This window comes from Lithobates pipiens, unplaced genomic scaffold, assembly GCF_037356315.1.
Source record: "Lithobates pipiens isolate NorthernLeopardFrog02 unplaced genomic scaffold, aLitPip1_a1.2 Scaffold_16, whole genome shotgun sequence".
Classification (NCBI taxonomy): domain Eukaryota; kingdom Metazoa; phylum Chordata; class Amphibia; order Anura; family Ranidae; genus Lithobates; species Lithobates pipiens.
The window spans coordinates 277,581,380-277,601,044 of NW_027507748.1; the positions used below are offsets into that span (position 1 = coordinate 277,581,380).

Below are 19,665 nucleotides of genomic sequence, written 5' to 3' on the forward strand. Positions count from 1 at the left end.
GCATTACCATAAAAAGCCTGTGTGCAGCAGCCCCCCTAATACTTACCGGGAGTCCCTCTCTGTCCAGCGATATCCAAGGGTGTCTCAGCCATCTAAGCCCCCCTTCACACCTATGCGAATTAAATGCGGCTTATAATGCATCCAATTCACAGGACATTTTAAAATACATTTATTTGAATGCATCTGGTTCACATATGTGCGTTGCATTCGCACTGCGCATTGCACAAAAAACTTGTTCGTTTTCTGGGCAGTGCGGTGCGAATTATAACCCATTATCTCCTATGGGAACGCATCTGAATCGCAGATGCATTCAGTTCTGAACACGAATTCTCTCCCTCTCCTCACTACACCTCCCCCTCTCCCTGCTCACTGATCCGCAGCTAAAAAGCAGAGGAGCCTCTGAACAACTGATTTTTATCTTTGCAGTGAAACAGGACCTTCAATTCGCAACACACATGTGTCAACCCGGGCTGAGATTCTCCCCCCTGATTGGCTGAGACACAGCAGTGGCACCATTGGCTCCGGCTGCTGTCAATCAAAGTCAGCTAGCCAATCAGGAGAGAGATGGGGGTGGTGCTGGGTTGGAGCTCCATGTTTGAATGGACACAGGGAGCTGTGGCTTGGCTCGGGTGCCCCCATAGCCAGCTGCTTGCTTTGGGGGGACTGAACAGGAATGAAGGGCCAGGATCACAGAAAAGGGACCCGAGAAGAGGAGGATCTGGGCTGCTCTGTGTAAATCCACTGCAACAGAGCAGGTAAGCATAACATGTTTGGTATTTTTTAAGGAAACAAAACAAGACTTTACAATCACTTTAATGCATTCTATGCATTAAGATAAAAAAACCTTCTGTATAGAGCAGCCGCCCCAGCACCCCCCCCCCCCCCCCCAATACTTACTATTACTTTATTTTACAGTATCTAGTAACAGTTCAGAGGCAGAGGAAAAAAAAAGAACTGTATGGTCCATTACCGTACTTTTTTTTTTTTTGCACTAACATTTCAATTTGAAAGATTTGCTTTCTGGATGTTCCCTTCTTTTCTGTCCTGTTTGTCCTGAAAATTCGAATGTTTGTGCAGATATAAAATAGGCGAAGGACAATCTTCTTTTTTAACTTCACCAAAACACTTTAGGCTCAGTAACAGCTAAGTATTTTAGCTAATGGGAATCTAATACATTTTTTTTTTATTGGTTAGTAAAAGGCATTGGTATTGAATCACTAGAAATCTACACATTCCAAATTAGTGTAGCTTTCATAGTATTTGAAATTTCAATCTATTTTGTCATTTCACGTGATCAGAGTGTTGCCACAAAGACAGACAGCATGTGGTGTTCAAATGTAAAGTCTACAAGTCAACAAGAAAACAGGACTTCCTTCCAGTAAACTGTCAGAATAGCACACTGGAATATACTGTATCAACAAATAAAAACATGAAAAAAAAACAAAAACAAGGGGGTCAAGCTTGCCCTTAAGACAGGTAAGTTCCCATAATTAGGTTGTCCTCGCTTAATGCACCTGCAGGCAGGCAGATGAAAACATATGTATAATGCCTTGTACACACGGTCGGACTTTCCGACGACAAAATCCGTCGGATTTTGGCCCAAACTTGTCTTGCATACACACGGTCGCACAAAGTTATCGGAAAATCCGATCATTCTGAACGAGGTGACATAACACACATACGAGGGGACTATAAACGGGCCAGTAGCCAATAGCTTTCGTCTTGTAATTTATTCTGAGCATGCGTGCCACTTTGTCTGTCGGAATTAGCTACACAAGACTGGAATTTAAACGATCGGATTTTGTTATCGGAAAATTTTGGATCCAGCTCTCAAACAAAAATTCCGATGGAGCCCGCGCACACGATCGGATTTTCCAAAAACACGATCCGATCAGACATTTTACGTTGGAAAGTCCGACCGCGTGTACGGGGCATTAGTGTAAATCCTGGCCTTATATCTACCATTATTCCAAACGTTTTCTCATAAAGCAACTTTAGGTTCATGTTCACTCATCTTTCTTTCTGTCCATTCATCAATGATTATTGGAAACATCCCACCCTGTCTTTTCATAAATTATTAGCATCAAGTTTATTTAATTCAGTAGGAACAGTCTATTTATATATCATATAAAAAATATGACATTGTGGCACCGCTATCAGGTGTTATGTGATATCACACTAGAAACAGAATTTGTCATTAGAATTTTAGCCTTGTATTACCAAGGATGCAAGTTCAACCTCAATGCTTGCTGGTGATAAACTGCGGCGATTATATCCCAAATTTGTTTCACAAATCTGGGGACCAGCCAGGGCAGCCCGCTGTATTAAACCCCTTTCACACTGAGGCGCTTTTCAGGCGTTTTAACTCTAAAAATATCACCTGTAAAGTGCCTCTCATGCCACTCGGGTTTTCACCCCGGGGCAGTGCGCTGGCGGGACGGGAAAAAAAGTCCTGCAAGCAGCATCTTTGGGTCGGTGTGGGAGCGCTGTGTACACTGCTCCTAAACCCCACCTGCCCATTGAAATGAATAAAAAGCGATTCCGAAGCGCCGTGACATGGGCACTTTTAACCCTTTCTTCAGCTGCTAGCAAGGCCTTTCTTCAGCTGCTAGCGAGGGTTAAAAGTACCATGCTAGTGGCTAAAAAGCACCACTAACGCAACGGTAAAGCGCCATTGAAACTAGCAGTGCTTTACCACTAACGGACCCCCACCCCAGTGTGAAAGCAGCCTTAGGCTACTTTCAAACTGAGGCGGTTTTCAGGCATTTTAGGGCTAGAAATAGCCTCTAAATAACGCCTGAAAACAGCCTCCTATCCATTTCAGTGTGACTTTTCACATCGGAGTGGAGTGATTGCAGGACGTTATGAAAAGTCCTGCAAACAGCATCTTTGGGGCAGTATACATCACTCATAAAACCATTGAAATGCATGGGCACCGCTTCCAAATTGCTTGAAAAGAGTTTCAGAAGTACCGCAACGCGGGAACTTTTGACCCCTTCTTCGGCCACTAGCGGCCCAAAAGCGCCGTTAAAGCAGCGATAAAGTGATGCTAAAACGAGCAGCGATTTACCGCTAACGTACTGGCGGCCCTAGTGTGAAAGTAGCCTTAGTGCTTTGCTATAAGGTTGGTCATACAGTTTTTACAAAAAATTTTTTCACAATCTGCAATACTGTTGTAACAAAACATGCTACTACAACCAAACAAGCCTATTTTACACCTCAAACGTCCCCAAAAAGAATCACTCTATATGTCTTTGGTCTAATAGACCCAAAGTGATGTTGAGTTGAACATGAATCTTGGCTGCACGGTTGTTCAATTTACATGTACACCACACCACAACTTCTTGTAGGTAATTATTGTATTGGGATAGAAGATCAAAGTCTTGCTGCAAGCAAATGGTAAGTAATTGTTTTAACGGTTTGTTGTAGGGAGCTTGGGTTATGCATGTTGGGTGATTAATGTTAGTCTAAAGATTCTTTAATGTTCACGTTCTGTCATCCTTCTGGCCTGGACACAATCTTCTATTGTATGCATTGTCACTGGCAGACTCTGAAATACAGAATGTACCTTCTTCCCAACTCATTTTTTTGACCTTTGCCTAGTCCTAAATAAACCTGCTAAAAACATACACAGCTGTTGATATGGAGTTATTTTCTGTTTTCTAAGCATTTCAATTCAAGCCACACATCTGGCAAACTACAGTTACAATTACTTGAACTTTCTAATGTGAAGAAAATATCTTAATATCAACTATGTTGCATCAACTAAGTGTTCTTAGTAACCAAAACCTTCAGACACATATACTTCCATTTTCTAGCTCTAGTTGGAACCGATGCAAGTATACCTAAAACCCAGGTGTCAAGTCACATAGACTTTTCCCTAAAGTGGTTGTAAACCTCAGACATGAAATATGAACAAAACATATCCCTCTATAGTGTGTACATGTCTCAATAAAGAGCATTAAAGTGGTTGTAAACCCTTACAACACACTTTGACCTACAGGTAAGCCTAGATTAAGGCTTACCTGTAGGTCCAAGCAATATTTGCCGAAAAACAGGCACCGCTGTCTACGGCGCATGCGCCGTAGACAGCGACGCGCAGCTGCACTGAGCGCGGCACTGTCAACGGCGAATATGCCGCGTGTGGCGGCTCCCGTGCGCATGCATGGGACTGACATAATCGCGGCTTCGTCGAATGACAGATGCAGATCGGCGATACCCACCGAGAAGATGGATGCGCCGGACTACAGGGGACAGCGGTGACATCGCTGGCTCCTGTGTCAGGTAAGTGACACATAATGGACTACTATGCGATGCATAGTAGTCCATTATGCTTTGCCTTTGCAGGGAATGAAAGAGGAAGTAAACTCATCAGGGTTTACTTCCTCTTTAAGTGTCTGCTGCTTAGTTTTCCTGACGCAGAGAAGAATGGTGACAGGGGAGGGAGCTCCAGCTGACTGATAGCCTCAGCTCTGTTCCTGTGTGTGGTGTGGAGGAGAGGGTGTCCCTTCCCTCCATTCATCTCTTAGAGCTCTTCTCACTAAGCACTGCAGAGAGTAACTTCAGTTATTCGCCCCCTTTTTTCTGATAGTTCAGACAAGCTTTATAAATTCTGGACTCTGGATGTAGAGAATAGAAGACTGCAGATAAACCTTATGTAGGAGGGTTTGTTTCATCTCTGTATCTCCTGAGGCCAGTCACTACACTGGATTTATGTATGGGTTTACAACCACTTTACTTAAAAAACCTCATGACATTGCAATGGTACAGTATACAAAGTCACAATGCAGAGATGTTGAACATTTTTTTGTGATTAAAACAAAATATGATCTTGATTGAGAACTGCAAATACTGTGTAAATCATTATAAGACTGAACGATCCTCAATTTCTATTTTAGGCTGTCCCAAATAAACAGATGTCTCTATACCCATTTATTCCTGGTGGTAATTATATTAAGGCAGACTAGGATCAGGTAATCCAATTATAAATTCTTCAGATACATCTGTTTTCTTTGATTTATTTATTTTGTGTTGGCTAAAACCACAACTAATGAACTAAGAAATGAAAATAAGGAAAACAGTAAATAAAATGCACACATTGCATTTTTTGTGATCCCTTGCACTAGTTCAGCTTTTCTGAACCAGGGTTTGAGGTTGTTAGGGGGTTTCTTGAGAAGTCAGCAATTTCTGACTCTTAGGCTGGCCATGCATTGTTTAAGCTGCATCCAGTTCCTGATGAACTGGCCTAAATTCACTTAGGAGGTGGTCCTATCAGCCCAATCCCACTCGGCATCCTTTGATTGAGAAGTGGAGCAAGCTGGAAGGAAAACTGTCAGCCAAACAGCAGCTGCATCCAATTGTTTGGGTATTCTGACAGCTGCTAGCATCTCTTAGATTTTTTTACATTCAGACACAGGCTGAAAGAAATTTAACACTGTTGACCAACTTTATATAAGTAACCACTGACACTAATAATGTTTTTTGCTATCTGTAAGGAGGCATTTTTCCCACTGACCAATTTAAGAGGTGTTCTTCCTACTGACCATCAATGTAAGGAACATTCTTCCCACTGACCACCCATGTACGAGGCATTCTTCCCACTGACCACCAATGTACGAGGCATTCTTCCCACTGACCACCAATGTACGAGGCATTCTTCCCACTGACCACCAATGTATGAGGCATTCTTCCCATTCATCAATGTAAGGAACATTCTTCCCACTGACCATCCATGTACGAGGCATTCTTCCCACTGACCATCCATGTACGAGGCATTCTTCCCACTGACCATCCATGTAAGGAACATTCTTCCCACTGACCATCCATGTACGAGGCATTCTTCCCACTGACCATCCATGTAAGGAACATTCTTCCCACTGACCATCCATGTAAGGAACATTCTTCCCACTGACCATCCATGTACGAGGCATTCTTCCCACTGACCATCCATGTAAGGAACATTCTTCCCACTGACCATCCATGTAAGGAACATTCTTCCCACTGACCATCCATGTAAGGAACATTCTTCCCACTGACCATCCATGTAAGGAACATTCTTCCCACTCACCATCAATGTAAGGAACATTCTTCCCACTGACCATCAATGTAAGGAACATTCTTCCCACTGACCATCCACGTACGAGGCATTCTTCCCACTGACCACCAATGTATGAGGCATTCTTCCCACTGACCACCAATGTATGAGGCATTCTTCCCATTCATCAATGTATGAGGCATTCTTCCCATTCATCAATGTAAGGAACATTCTTCCCACTGACCATCCACGTACGAGGCATTCTTCCCACTGACCACCAATGTATGAGGCATTCTTCCCACTGACCACCAATGTATGAGGCATTCTTCCCACTGACCACCAATGTATGAGGCATTCTTCCCATTCATCAATGTAAGGAACATTCTTCCCACTGACCATCCACGTACGAGGCATTCTTCCAGCTGACCATCCATGTATGAGGCATTCTTCTCACTCATCATTGTAAGGAACATTCTTCCCACTGACCATCAATGTAAGGAACATTCTTCCCACTGACCATCCATGTAAGGAACATTCTTCCCACTGACCATCCATGTAAGGAACATTCTTCCCACTGACCATCCATGTACGAGGCATTCTTCCCACTGACCATCCATGTACGAGGCATTCTTCCCACTGACCATCCATGTAAGGAACATTCTTCCCACTGACCATCCATGTAAGGAACATTCTTCCCACTGACCATCCATGTAAGGAACATTCTTCCCACTGACCATCCATGTAAGGAACATTCTTCCCACTGACCATCCATGTAAGGAACATTCTTCCCACTGACCATCCATGTAAGGAACATTCTTCCCACTGACCATCCATGTAAGGAACATTCTTCCCACTGACCATCCATGTAAGGAACATTCTTCCCACTGACCATCCATGTAAGGAACATTCTTCCCACTCACCATCCATGTAAGGAACATTCTTCCCACTCACCATCAATGTAAGGAACATTCTTCCCACTGACCATCAATGTAAGGAACATTCTTCCCACTGACCATCCACGTACGAGGCATTCTTCCCACTGACCACCAATGTATGAGGCATTCTTCCCACTGACCACCAATGTATGAGGCATTCTTCCCATTCATCAATGTAAGGAACATTCTTCCCACTGACCATCCACGTACGAGGCATTCTTCCAGCTGACCATTCATGTACGAGGCATTCTTCCCACTCATCATTGTAAGGAACATTCTTCCCACTGACCATCAATGTAAGGAACATTCTTCCCACTGACCATCCATGTACGAGGCATTCTTCCAGCTGACCATCAATGTAAGGAAAAATCTTCCCACTGACCATCAATGTAAGGAACATTCTTTCCACTGGCCATCCATGTAAGAGGCATTCTTCCCACTGACCATCAATGTAAGAAGCATTCTCCAGACTGCCCATCCATGTAAGAGCCATTCTTCCCACTGACGACCAATGTAAGGAACATTATTCCCACTGACCACCAAAATAAGAAGCATTCTTTTCAGTGACTTTCTTCTACTGAACACCGGCATAAGCAGGCCCTTCTCCCAATGACCACCAATATAAATGGGTCATTCTCCCTCTGAGTGCCAATCTAAGAAGCAAATTTCACTGACCACGAATGTCAGGAAACACAATTTTCACTGTCTTCATTTCTTTTCTTCAAAGCAACATACTCAAAAAGGTTTTGGGAACTTTCAAACTTGCGTAAGTAGGAAAACTTCAAACAAGTGCTAGGGAAGCAGCACAACAAAGCTTCCCTCAATAGGAACCCAACATTAGCTCAAACCATAGAAATAAAGAAAGGCACACCAAACCAAAATCAAGACAATTTTAATTGTTAGTATATAAGACATACAAAAATGGGGGCAACAACACTTTCAGCAACTTCTGTCATGTTGTTAGTTGTGGAGAGTTTTAATATAAATCTGTGAAATCACAAGTTTTATCCTGTGCTGATCCTGATTAGGTTGTTTTTTCCCCCTGAAATGTGTTGGTTGTTTTTATATGACTTATTTACCAACAATTAAAAATAACATGGATGCTTTTATCTGGTTTTGCTTTGACGTTCCTTTCTGTATTTATATACACTTCTTTTCTGGCCATGATTGTTGTTATCTTTAGAGATGCACCGAAATTTTGACGGCCGAAACATATCGGTCGAGAATAGTGTTTTTTGTATAGATAGAGAAAAAGGTGGCGATAATGGCGCCAATTTTGCCACGATTTTACTGTGCTCATGGTGTGCTTTTCATAGGTCATGTGACTCAATAAAGCACCAGTGTTACGTTTTGATGCAGTTTTTGATTAATGTTGTATGTAAACTTCAGCTTCAGCTACTAATCTCTATACACATTTTAGAAATTCTCTGTAGAGAAGAACAGAAAAGTGTGTAAAAAAAAAAAAAAAAAAGCGTAGAGCAGCACCAGCATAAAATATTGTCATATGCAATAATTACTTTCATTTTTAGCCCTGACTATAATAAATAAAGTAAATACGCATTAAAATACCATGCATTCCACCTGTACAGGTGTTATGGACAACAGATACAGAAAATAATTGGGTCTCATCAATTTTGTGTCTCATTTAGTCTACTCCTGTTATTTCATGTCTCTCAGTACTTTTGATTACTGAATGACCCAATATTCTGGGAATTTGTTTTTGTTTTGTGGTTATCCTTTTCTGGTTGTACATGTTTACGCAGCATTGTTTTTCTTTTTTATATATATATACCATTACTGGATCTGACAGTTTCCACTGTGTGCCTATCTAATCTTGTTTTGATAGGTGCTGTATCACTTAACACAAGTTGGAATAAATTGTTCTGTGTAGCTTCACATGCAGTATATTGCTGGAACTTTAAATGATTGCAGTTTCCATTGTCTGATTTATGTGTTACTGTATACGGTACTTACATGTTATAAATAGTGAAATGTTAATGTATTTCTATTAATAAAAATGCAAGCAACTGAAAATCTTAGTCATGCTATGCTTTCCATTCCTTTGTATTGTCTGTAACAGATGTTTTATATTAAAGGCAAGCACCTATCTTTTTGTTTTATTTTAATGTTCAGTATCTTTTTTTTTTTTTTATAATGAAACCCGGAGAAAGGGGGTCATGTCTGGAAAGAAAGAATTGATATTTTGCCAATTATGACAGCCTTCATATTTCACAATTTGGCTGAAAGAAAAAATGTCCGCCAAACTTTGTGTTTGCTATGGACAGACAACACACACACACTTTCCGCTTGTTTTAGCAATTTTTGGCCCAGGTATAGTTATCTCTAACTAAAGTGATATTTCAAAGTGTTCTCGTGGTGCCTCAAGTGACATCCAATGTAATTTCCAGCCATGTATGGTCTGGAGGAACAGCAGTAAGCTGGAGTCACTGCAGAACAAAACCAAAATAACGAAAGCTGTTCTGTAATGTTTATACTTTCAGACCTGGCACTCGCTTGTGACTGGGTGCTGTGATTGAACCATTGAGGGATGTAGTATGTGTGTAGTAACTGCTACTGATTACCTACTTAGGCAATGCTCTATGTACGCAGTGGAGCAGAAGAATGTTCTGTTTTGTAGGTCAGAGAACTAGGAGTATACGAGGGACGTTCAACTCAAAGCGGGACAAAGCGGGTTTAAAAAGGGATGCTAGCATGGCGGTAGTACACGCAGTGTGTCCAATTACTGATAAGTGACGCACATGTCATGGGCCAGTTCAGAGACTGTTAATAAAGATGGCAGACAACAGTGTTAGTGGGTGCATGGAACAGCGTGTGGTGATGAGGTTTCTTGTGAATGAAGGTGTAAAACCTGCAGATATCTACATAAGACTTCAAGCGCAGTACGGTGATGAGACGCTCAGCCGTAGTAAGACATATGAAGGGTAAAAATGTTTCAAAGATGGCCGTACGTCCATCAGTGACGATCCTGGCTGTAGTGGTCCCCAGTCCACAGCAGTTATTCCTGTGAACATTCAGCGTGTGGAATGCCTGATCCTGGATAATCTACGCATAACCTGTCTTTAAACTGCACAAGAGACAGATCTTTCTGGGGGGTTGAGGGGGCGAAACTTCTAGAACCACTTTAATAAAGCAGTGCCAAGAGCTATGGTGATGAAAAGCAACCAATATTTCATAACCACATTAATTTACAAAAATGAGAACAATGATAGATGACTGGTTTCTATAGTTTTTTTGGCTGAAGTACTAAAGAAGACATGAAATGTTATAAATTCAGTACATAAATTGGTATAGAAATCTGGAGCTGTTCAATCCCAATTAGGGGCCATGAGGTCAAAAATTGCACAGTTCAGGAGACATGTATGCCGCATATGTTAAAAATTATAGTCCACACCTACACTTTACTAGCTTCTTTACTCATGTCATAGGAAGCACGTCTCCTAAATTATTAAAGCAGTTTTAAAGGATTAAAAAAAAAAAAGAAATAAGTTATACTTACACACAGATAGCAGCCCTGATCCTCCTCTTCTAGGGTCACCCTGTTGGTGCTCCTGGCTCTTCCTCCCTTTCGAGTGACCCCCATAGCAAACCGATTGCTATGGGGGGGGGCACTCATGCCGGCTCGACTCTATTAACACACATAGTGTGGCTTGGGCCAGCCACCTATCAGCCCCCCGCTTCACAGGCCTTGATTGGCAGCAGCTGGAGTCATTGGCAGTGAGGAGAGAGAAAGAGCAGCACTGATGCTCTCTGGCACACCGCTGGATTGAGATTTGACTCTGGCAATTGGGGGGGGGGGGGCTAAACATGAAAGTTTTTTTTACCTTAATTCAGAGAATTCATTAAAGTAAAAAGAAAACCTTTTGCCTTTCCAACCACTTTAAAGTGCTTGTGAAGGCATTTTTTTTTAAATAACAAACATGTCATACTTACCTGCTCTGTACAGTGGTTTTGCACAGATCAGCTCCGATCCTCCTCTTCTTGGGTCCCCCGCCAGGACTCTGCCCCCCCCCCCACTAAGTGCCCCCATCGCAGCCCACCTTCTATGGGGGGGCACCCATGTGCACCGAGTGCGGCTCATTATTGCATCTCAGCCAATCAGGGAGGAGAGAGAGACCAGGGACAGCCTTGGCTCTCATGCACATTGCTGGATCGAGATCGGGCTTAGGTAAGTATTGAGGAGGCTGAGGGGGGAGCTGCACACTGAAGGTTTTTTACCTTAGAATGCATAATGCACGAAGGTAAGAAAAACCTTTAGAATCACTTTAAAGTAGTATTAAACTTAAAAGTAAAAGTTTATTTATTGCAATTTACCAATTCTTAGATATGGTGGCTGCATTTGTTTTCTTTTTTTGTTTGTATGCTTTCTGTTATTTTCACCTGGTGATCTTGCCAATAAGTCTGTTTTATTCCCCCAACAGAACTAGCTGTCCTGCAAATGTAGCAGTTAGATGGTTGAGAAAAACTATTTACCACTGACAGCGGTACCTACAATGATCAGCTTTTATTTATATAAAACCTTTATGCCAAAAGGAAAAAACTGTTGCTGTCACTGCTTATAAAGCGTGAGCTGGAGTTTGGCTTCAATTTGTTTGTGTACCTAAATCTGCTAGTCCATCTCCTCTCTCCCCAGACTGACAATGCTGCTGTCTGCTGTGCCCCCAGTATTCATTCATCCAGAGCATAAGCCCTCTAAGGCTAGTGCATTTGATGCATTTTGCTGAGCGTTCCTCACGCATTTTCACGCTTCGTGCTCTTTTTTTTGTAGAAGGAGACTGGTTGTTGAATGCAAATCCCTACCAAAACACATTTACATGCTTCTATTCCAGTCTATGGCAAAAATGCACCATCATGTATGTAAAAAAAAGTCCCTGCACCTTTCCAAAAAACTCAATGCAGTGAACAGGTCTCATAGGATATAATGTTAAATGAGTTGTAGTGCTTTCTGCGCTTCAGCAAACGCACTAAAAAATGCATAGGTGTGAACCTAATGCAGGGAAGGCTGTTACTGGCTAGATCACCAGGTGAAAACAGAGGGAAAAAGCCTAAAAAAAGGAAACCAATGCAGCCACCACATATTATGATTGGTAAGCTACAATATATTACCTTTTTTTCTTTGGATTCAAAATCACTTTAAAACAAACCTGATAAAAGAGACACTACTGTCAGTGAGGAGAGTTTCAATCATCACTATATATAGTGCCTGCAGAACCCTGAATTGCTCAGAAATTGTTGCCTGTGATGCCCAGGATGGGAAGCATTCACCAAACAGATACCAATACTTGGCTCCAACTATGGAACCTGGTTACTCCCCTCACAATCCTAATGATAAAGTATCACTAAACACTGCACATGTAACAAACCACCAAGTCCAGCATCTGCAGTTTACTAAAAGGTTAAAAATCCTTACACATACCTGTTTATGTCTTTAAATGATCACTTCACATGCCCCGGACACATTTATTGTCAATGCCACACACAAAAAAAAATAGGGTTAAAGTGTATGTCCAGTCAAGTGTTATATAGAGTAGGAAAGAACTAGAACCTCTTCAGTTTTTACTGCTATCCGTTAGAGCAGTTACCTCCAAACTGTGGCCCGGGGCCGGAATGGGCCCCTTTGCTTGCTTTTATTCTGCCCCTGAAACACTATATTATTCACTGACACCAATAAAGGGAAACATTCCTCCCAATGACACCACCAATGGGTTACAGTTCCTCCCAATGACATCAACAATGGGGCACAGTGACACCAATGACTGGGCACAATTCTTCCCAAGGACTCCAATAAAGGCCACAATTCCTCCTAATGACACCAATGATGGGGGACTATTTAATTCCGCTGATGCGGGACATTTTGTACTCCCAATGGCCACAGTCCAGCCCCCCTAAAGTCAGAAGGACAGTAAACTATATCTTTGTTTAGAAACTTTGGAGACCCCTGTGTTAGAGGGTGAAGAGTGGTACACATATACCGAAAATATCGGACGTCATCGACCGGTTCAATAGAAACCAGCCAACATTTGGCCCGTGTGTATGACAGCTGGTCCAGCTTCTGTCGAGGGGGAATGACAGAAAAAGGTCTGCCAATCAGCATCCGATCAGTGTTCTCAACCAATAGCTATGAGAGTTGACCAGAGTGTTCTGGCAGGGGGCCATCCCCCTGTCAGAACACAATAGCTCAACAGGGGAGATTGATGTACTAACATCAGATTGTTAGTACAGGAAACCCCTCTGAGCTTATACGTTTTTTTTTTCATTCAGCCCATTTTTGGCTTGACATATATTTTAGCTTAATGCATAGCTCAAATCCAAAACTTTCCATTCCTTTGTATTGTTAGAACAAAGAATGGTTATAACCCCATCCTTTGTTGTAAACACAACAGCAAATGAGAGGAAATCTCTCTCAAGTAAGGCCCCTTTCACACTGCCGCGACCTGAGAGTCGTACGATTTCGCTGCAATTTTGATGCCATTTCAGGGAATGCCTTTGTAAACTTGAGGTCTATGGCCCTCAACTCACATTAAAGTCGGACCAAAGTAGCACAGGGAGTACTGTGAAGTCGGTGCAACTTGATGTCGCTCAGAAATTAATAGTTATCATTGGGAATCATGGGGTACGACTTGTCATGCGACTCTGATGTCCAAAGTGGCAAGAAAAGTCTCTCAAGTGTGAAACAGGCCTAAGGCAAATACTCTTAGAAAGTTGTCACCAGAACATGTATCCCTATTGAAAAATTTGTCCTGGTGACAACTCAAAGTTTTAGATTTACCATCACATTTAGTCTGAGTGACAGTGGTAACCATGACTAAACAGAAAAAAAAATGATGGTGACACACACAATAAAGGTGTTCTAACTCCCTTACCACTCTATCCAAAACAAAAAAAAAAAGTTTCAAGGTAAGATTAGGTTAAGGTTAGGGATATGCTTAGGAGGACGTACACATTTCATGTGAACCATTTGGGGCGGTCAATAAAGATTCTTTATTCTGAAACTTAGGCCGCGTACACACGGGCGGACTGTTCGCTCAACTTTGTCCGCTGAACAGTGTTTCGGCAGACAGTCCGCTCGTGTGTGGGCTTCAGCGGACAGTTTCAGCGGACAGTCTGACGAACAAAGTTTTTCGGAAATTCCGTAAAACTGTCCGCTGAAACTTGGTTTGAGCGGACAGTCCGCCCGTGTGTAGGCTTGTTCGTCAAACTAAGTCTCGCGCATGCTCAGAAAGAATTTACACGCCGAAGGTTGCATTGCAGTGTATAGGACGTCGTTTTCTAGTCCCGTCGTACGTGCCGTTCACGTCATCGCGCACGGTTTCAGCGGACTGTTCGTTCGTCGTGTGTGGCCAAGTCCGTCCATGCTAATTTTGAGCGGACTGTCCGCTGAAACTGTTTGACGAACAAAGTTGAGCGAACAGTCCCCGCGTGTGTACGCGGCCTTATAGCTGGCTGGCTGTTATTTTCTCCCACTGGCTTTATTTTTTTCTGGGTCACATACCCAAACCAATTATGCAAATTAGGAAAGTCTGAGAAAAGTGATCAGTTATCTGTCTAGCTCAGGTACCTGGTGACTGTCACAATGTCATCATACAGCTTTCATCCATCCTAATACTTAGACGGGCAGCATACACAGGTTTGTTTTAACATGTAAGTCAGGGCAAAAAAACATGGAGCACATCTCTGTAAAACATGCATGTGTTTTAAAGCGGTTGTAAACCCTTAGGCTTACCTGTAGGTGCAAGAAATATCTCCTTAACCTACACGGTTAAGGAGATATTTTCCTAAAAACGGGCACCGATGTCTACAGCGCATGTGTGACGTCATCGCTGCTCCGGCCAGTCACAGCGACGGAGCAGCAATACCTGGAAGTCACTTTGGGTATCATGGTGGCAACGGAGGAGGTGAACAAGGGTCGCTTCGGGGGCTTCGATCTCAGGCAAGTAATTCATAATGAGCTAGTAGCTATGAAAACTAGCTCATTATGCCTTTGTCCTGCAGGGTGTTTTTCTTTTTAGAGGGGGTTTACTTCCTCTTTAAAAGGCCCTGCAAGTACAGAAAGATACTGTAACTGTTGATCTTCCAGATATGCAATCAGCTCCTAACTCCTCCTGTGGGCTGACAACACACTGCATTCTTGTAGACTGAGTGCTGTCAGCTTTGCTCATTGTCTTTTGCTGAACTAATCAGACTCACCCCTAATACTCAGACCTATAGACAGAAGGTTTTTAATGTGAGTCATCCTATGCATTACGTCTGGGGGTAGGGAACCTCGGCTCTCCAGCTGTTTTGAAACTACAAGTCCCATGAGACACTGCAAGACCCTAACAATCACAGGCATGACTCCTAGAGGCAGAGGCATGATGGGATTTGTAGTTTCAAAACAGCTGGAGAGCCGAGGTTAAAGCGGAGGTCCACCCTAAAGTGGACCTTCCGCTCATCGGAACCCTCCCCCCCTCCGGCGCCACAATTGGCACCTTTCAGGGGGGAGGGGGGTGCAGATACCTGTACAGTACAGGTATCTGCACCCACTTCCGGGATAGCTCTCTGCAGAAAGGGGCGTAGATTACGCCCCTTTCCGCAAGTGCCCGTCCCTTTCCGCAAGTGCCCCGCTGCCTGCTGGGAAACACACAGATCCCAGAGGCAGCGGGGACCGTCTTTATTGCGCAGCGCGACTCGCGCATGCGCAGTAGGGAACCGGGAAATGAAGCCGAAAGGCTCCATTTCCTGATTCCCATACCCAAGATGGCAGCGGCAGCACCCGAGAGACGATCTAGAGATTGGCTTCAGGTGCCGACATCGCGGGCGCGCTGGACAGGTAAGTGTCACTATTTTAAAAGTCAGCAGCTACAGTATTTGTAGCTGCTGGCTTTTAAAAAAAAAAAAAAACGCAGAGTCCCGGCGGACTCCCGCTTTAATTATTAGGGTTTACATGCACTTTAAGGGCCCAATTCACACTATTTGTTGACTGTTCTGGGCTCCGGTGTTGGGCACACCATTGTGTGCTGAAAAAAGTACTGCATGCAGTGAAGGAAACTTGTGGCATTTTAATAAAGTTTTGCAAAAAAGTAAACAGAGTGATGTGCTAGAATTGGCGCATCTGCACTATTCCTCCCATAACTGCACACCAATGGCTGTGCATTCGGCGCAGCTGTTGGTATTAAGGAGCCCTAAGGCAGGCCATACATTATACATTTTTTTCTTTAAACCAGTGGGTTGAACGTTAAAAGAAAATGTGCCCATTCCCCCATTCCCACACTTGAGGTGGATGGGGGAATCACTCCTGCTGTGCTATGCTGTTCTCACAGAGGGGAGCCTTCCCTGCCTTTAGAACACAATGATTAGTGGTGCCGGCTATAGCCAGCAGCACTGATTGCACAAAAAAATTTAAATGACAGCCTGGTTGTACACAAGTCGATCTAAAAACTACTTGTGTACAACCAGCCTGCCCACAAATAGATCAAAATCCGGCTGGTCCCTGCTGAACTGGATACATTTCAATCCAACTATGGCCAGCTTAAGGGTCAGTATGTTTTACATCCCAGTTGCTACTTACATTTGTGGGTGTGGTACTTTTACATTTTGGGCTGCATGATTTAGACTTTCAGTTTTCATATAACTTGGTACCAAACCACAGTTGTCAAAACAATTTACAGCAATTAATATGAATGAAATGTATAATAAAAAATGGTATCACTCAGGTAAATCCTGCCAATAGACAGCAGACATTGATGTCCAACAGATAAGTCTGAAGATTTTTTAAACTACCAATTGTGGGTACTAAACTTTCACATACACATCACTAGCTTTGCATGTGAGTCAATAGCAGCACAATATACACTTTCCAGCCCAAAAGCATATAGGTACATAGACTATTGCATTATTTTACCGAAAGAGTAGTTCGATGCTTGGAACACACTTCTAGTAGAGGTAGTGAGTCAGTCAACAGTAAATGTCTTCAAACATGCTTGGGACAAACATAGATCTATATATAGACAAAACAAGAAACAAAAAAAGAAAGAAAGAAAAAACAAAACAAATAAAACTAAAACATGTATACATTTAAAAAAACGGGGGCAGTCTTGATGGTCCACTTGGTCTTGGTCTTTTTTCTGTTGTCTCTTTTCGATGTTTCATTTAAAAAGGAATCTTATGCACCAAAAGTAGTTCCCTAACAACAGTTGCAAATAAAGTCCAATATTACTGTAACAAAATATTAGAAAATTCTGGAGCTGCCATATACCCAGATGGCATAGGGAGAACATTCATCTGCTTTCAAACAGTGACACACGTGACAAAGACCTAGGAGAAGACAGAGTTGAGGAAGAACCCAGGTGAAATCACACATCACATGACCAGCAGAGCAGGAAGTCAGGGCTGTCTTATCAGTTAAAGCAGAGTTTCACTAAAAAGTGAACCTTCCGCTTTAAGTCCTCTTCCCTAGCTCCTGATGGTGAAACTGAGCTTTTGTGGAGCAGGGGGGAAGCGGGTACCCAATTTTGACAGGTACCTGCAGCCACTTCGTTTCCGGTCGCCTTAGGCGATCGGAAGCGGAAGTTCTCCTTCCCCCTCTCTCCTGAAGTCTTCTGGGACACAGGACATGTCCTAGAAGACTTCGGGAACAACCACAGAGGGCAGTGGGCAACCGGCTGTGAAGCCGCAAGCTGCCACAGCTGGGTGCCCATAGTAGAGATGCCAGCGCCGCCGAGGGATGAAGGAGGAAGAAAACTGCTGGGGTGAGTGCACCACTGGACCGTGGTAAGTGACAGGTAAGTGTGTGTTTATTAAAAGTCAGCAGCTACAGTTTTTGTAGCTGCTGGACATTTAATAAACACACAAATTACTGGAATTACGCTTTAAGTATTCTTGAGGCAAATTTGAATGTGACCTTGGCTTTTTACAATATTAGAACATAAACAGCCTCCCTCAATCTTTTTATTCCAGATGATCTCTGAAAATATTGTTCAGGTCTCAGGGAAGCTCTGCTAAAACCAATTAATTTGTGGTCAATGGGAAAATGCCCATTACATTGGTGGTGGCCAATGGGAAGAATACCCTCTGTACAATGATGGTCAGAATGCCCCCCTTACAGACAGGTAAAATTGGTGTCATGCAGTTGTGTTGGACCGGGAACTATGCAGACATCATCAGATGGCAGGTCAATCAGCCACAGCTCCACGAACCCCTATCAACCTTTGGAGGAACACTGGTTGAGAATGGCAGTTCTACATTACGTACTGATTTCACCCATTACTGTAACATCTGCCTTACCCAACATCTGGCTGAAGAGAAGCTGCTCCAGATCGCCTAAAACAGTCACCACCAGCTCCGGGTCCACTTTAAGAAAAGTCTTCTTGTCATCAGAGGCCTCTTTCGACGTATCATCTGCAGAAGGACCGCTGGAAGTGGAGTCCGTAGTTTTACTAAGCGGCTTAACTTCGGCGTACGGTCCCCGTGGAATTCGGCTAGGTGTCCGCGGCTGAAGAAGAGAGTGTTCTGAGCGTGAAAGCGCCCTGGACATAGCAGGGGATGCCGGGGCCGTCGTAAGGTGCTTGACCGAGGTGGCGGTAGCCAAATCATCGCACCACTCCGGTCCGCAGAGGCGAAGTTTCTTCTCAGCGTCCGTCAGCACCGACAGGTTGGTGAGTGAACGTTGGCGTCGAAGGGGTGCTCCAGGCAGGCGGGTCTCATGGCCGGCGCTAGTACCGCGGAAAACGCGCAGTTCCGCCGAGCGGCCTGACCCCACCCCCGAGGGGGGCTTCACCTTCCTCTGCATCATCGCACCTCCCCTCCCTGGAGTAAGAGGGAGTACGGGAGGAGGGAAGGTTATAACACAGGCATATACTTCTATAGGTGGGAACAGGGGAGATGGGTAGGAGAGGAAATAACAAAGGGCATGCAATAAGAAAAATGGATGCAGAATAAAATGGAGAATAATGGGATGGAAGGCAGAGAAGAAAGGTGCAGAGCTATAGGAGAAAAGACATGAGGGAAAGGCAGGAGCAGGGATAGGGATGAATGGCACACCGAGAAGAAGGTATATGAGGGGCAATTAGATGAAAAGAGAATCTAGGACAGACACGGCGTGATTACATATAGCTGAGAAAACAAAGGAAAGGAAATGAGAAGACAAAGCGCCCGTCCATGCGGCTATGCCTCCTGCCAGCTCCAGTCAATGGCGAGCCCCGCCGCAGCTCTATAGTAGTAACGGTGCCGGAGAACAGGGCACTCCCTCCGCTTTCTGCTTCCTCTACCTCCCGGAGGATGCTGAGAGAGAGAGGAGGGAGGGGAGAGGAGAGCAGAGGAGAGGAGGGAGGAAGAGACACAAGGGGAGGAGGAAGAGGGAGACTACAGACGACGAGGAGGAGGAGGAGGAGGCGAAGGACAGCCACGCCGCAAGAGGTGAAGAGGAGGAGGACACAAGACGGGGAAAGTGACAGAGGACACAACATGGACACACCGCGCAATTACCTCAGGCTGCAACCACTGCTCAATGGACACACACACATATCTATCTATCTATATATATATCTCTATCTCTATCTATATATATATATATAGATAGATAGATAGATAAAATCTATATCTATCTATCTATCTATCTATCTATCTATCTATCTATCTATATATATATATATGACTGTGTCAAGGTTAAGGCCACAGCTGGGTGCAAACTTGAAAAGCGCA

General features: G+C 43.6%; 1 protein-coding gene across 9 annotated transcripts in view; it reads right to left on the bottom strand.

Moving 5' to 3' along the window:
- Nucleotides 1–19,311, bottom strand: part of NAV1 (neuron navigator 1) — a 269,078-nt gene extending 249,767 nt beyond the window's left edge. For 3 of the 9 annotated variants that reach the window (XM_077481466.1, XM_077481464.1, XM_077481463.1), the window contains exon 1: nt 18,250–19,309. In XM_077481466.1, coding sequence (XP_077337592.1) covers nt 18,250–18,757 — 508 coding nt within the window. In that variant the 5' untranslated portion in view covers nt 18,758–19,309. Of the gene's footprint in view, nt 1–18,249 lie in introns of all 9 variants that reach the window. The other 6 variants (XM_077481469.1, XM_077481465.1, XM_077481474.1 and 3 more) reach the window with 4 other exon arrangements.
- Nucleotides 19,312–19,665: the final 354 nt, after the last annotated feature.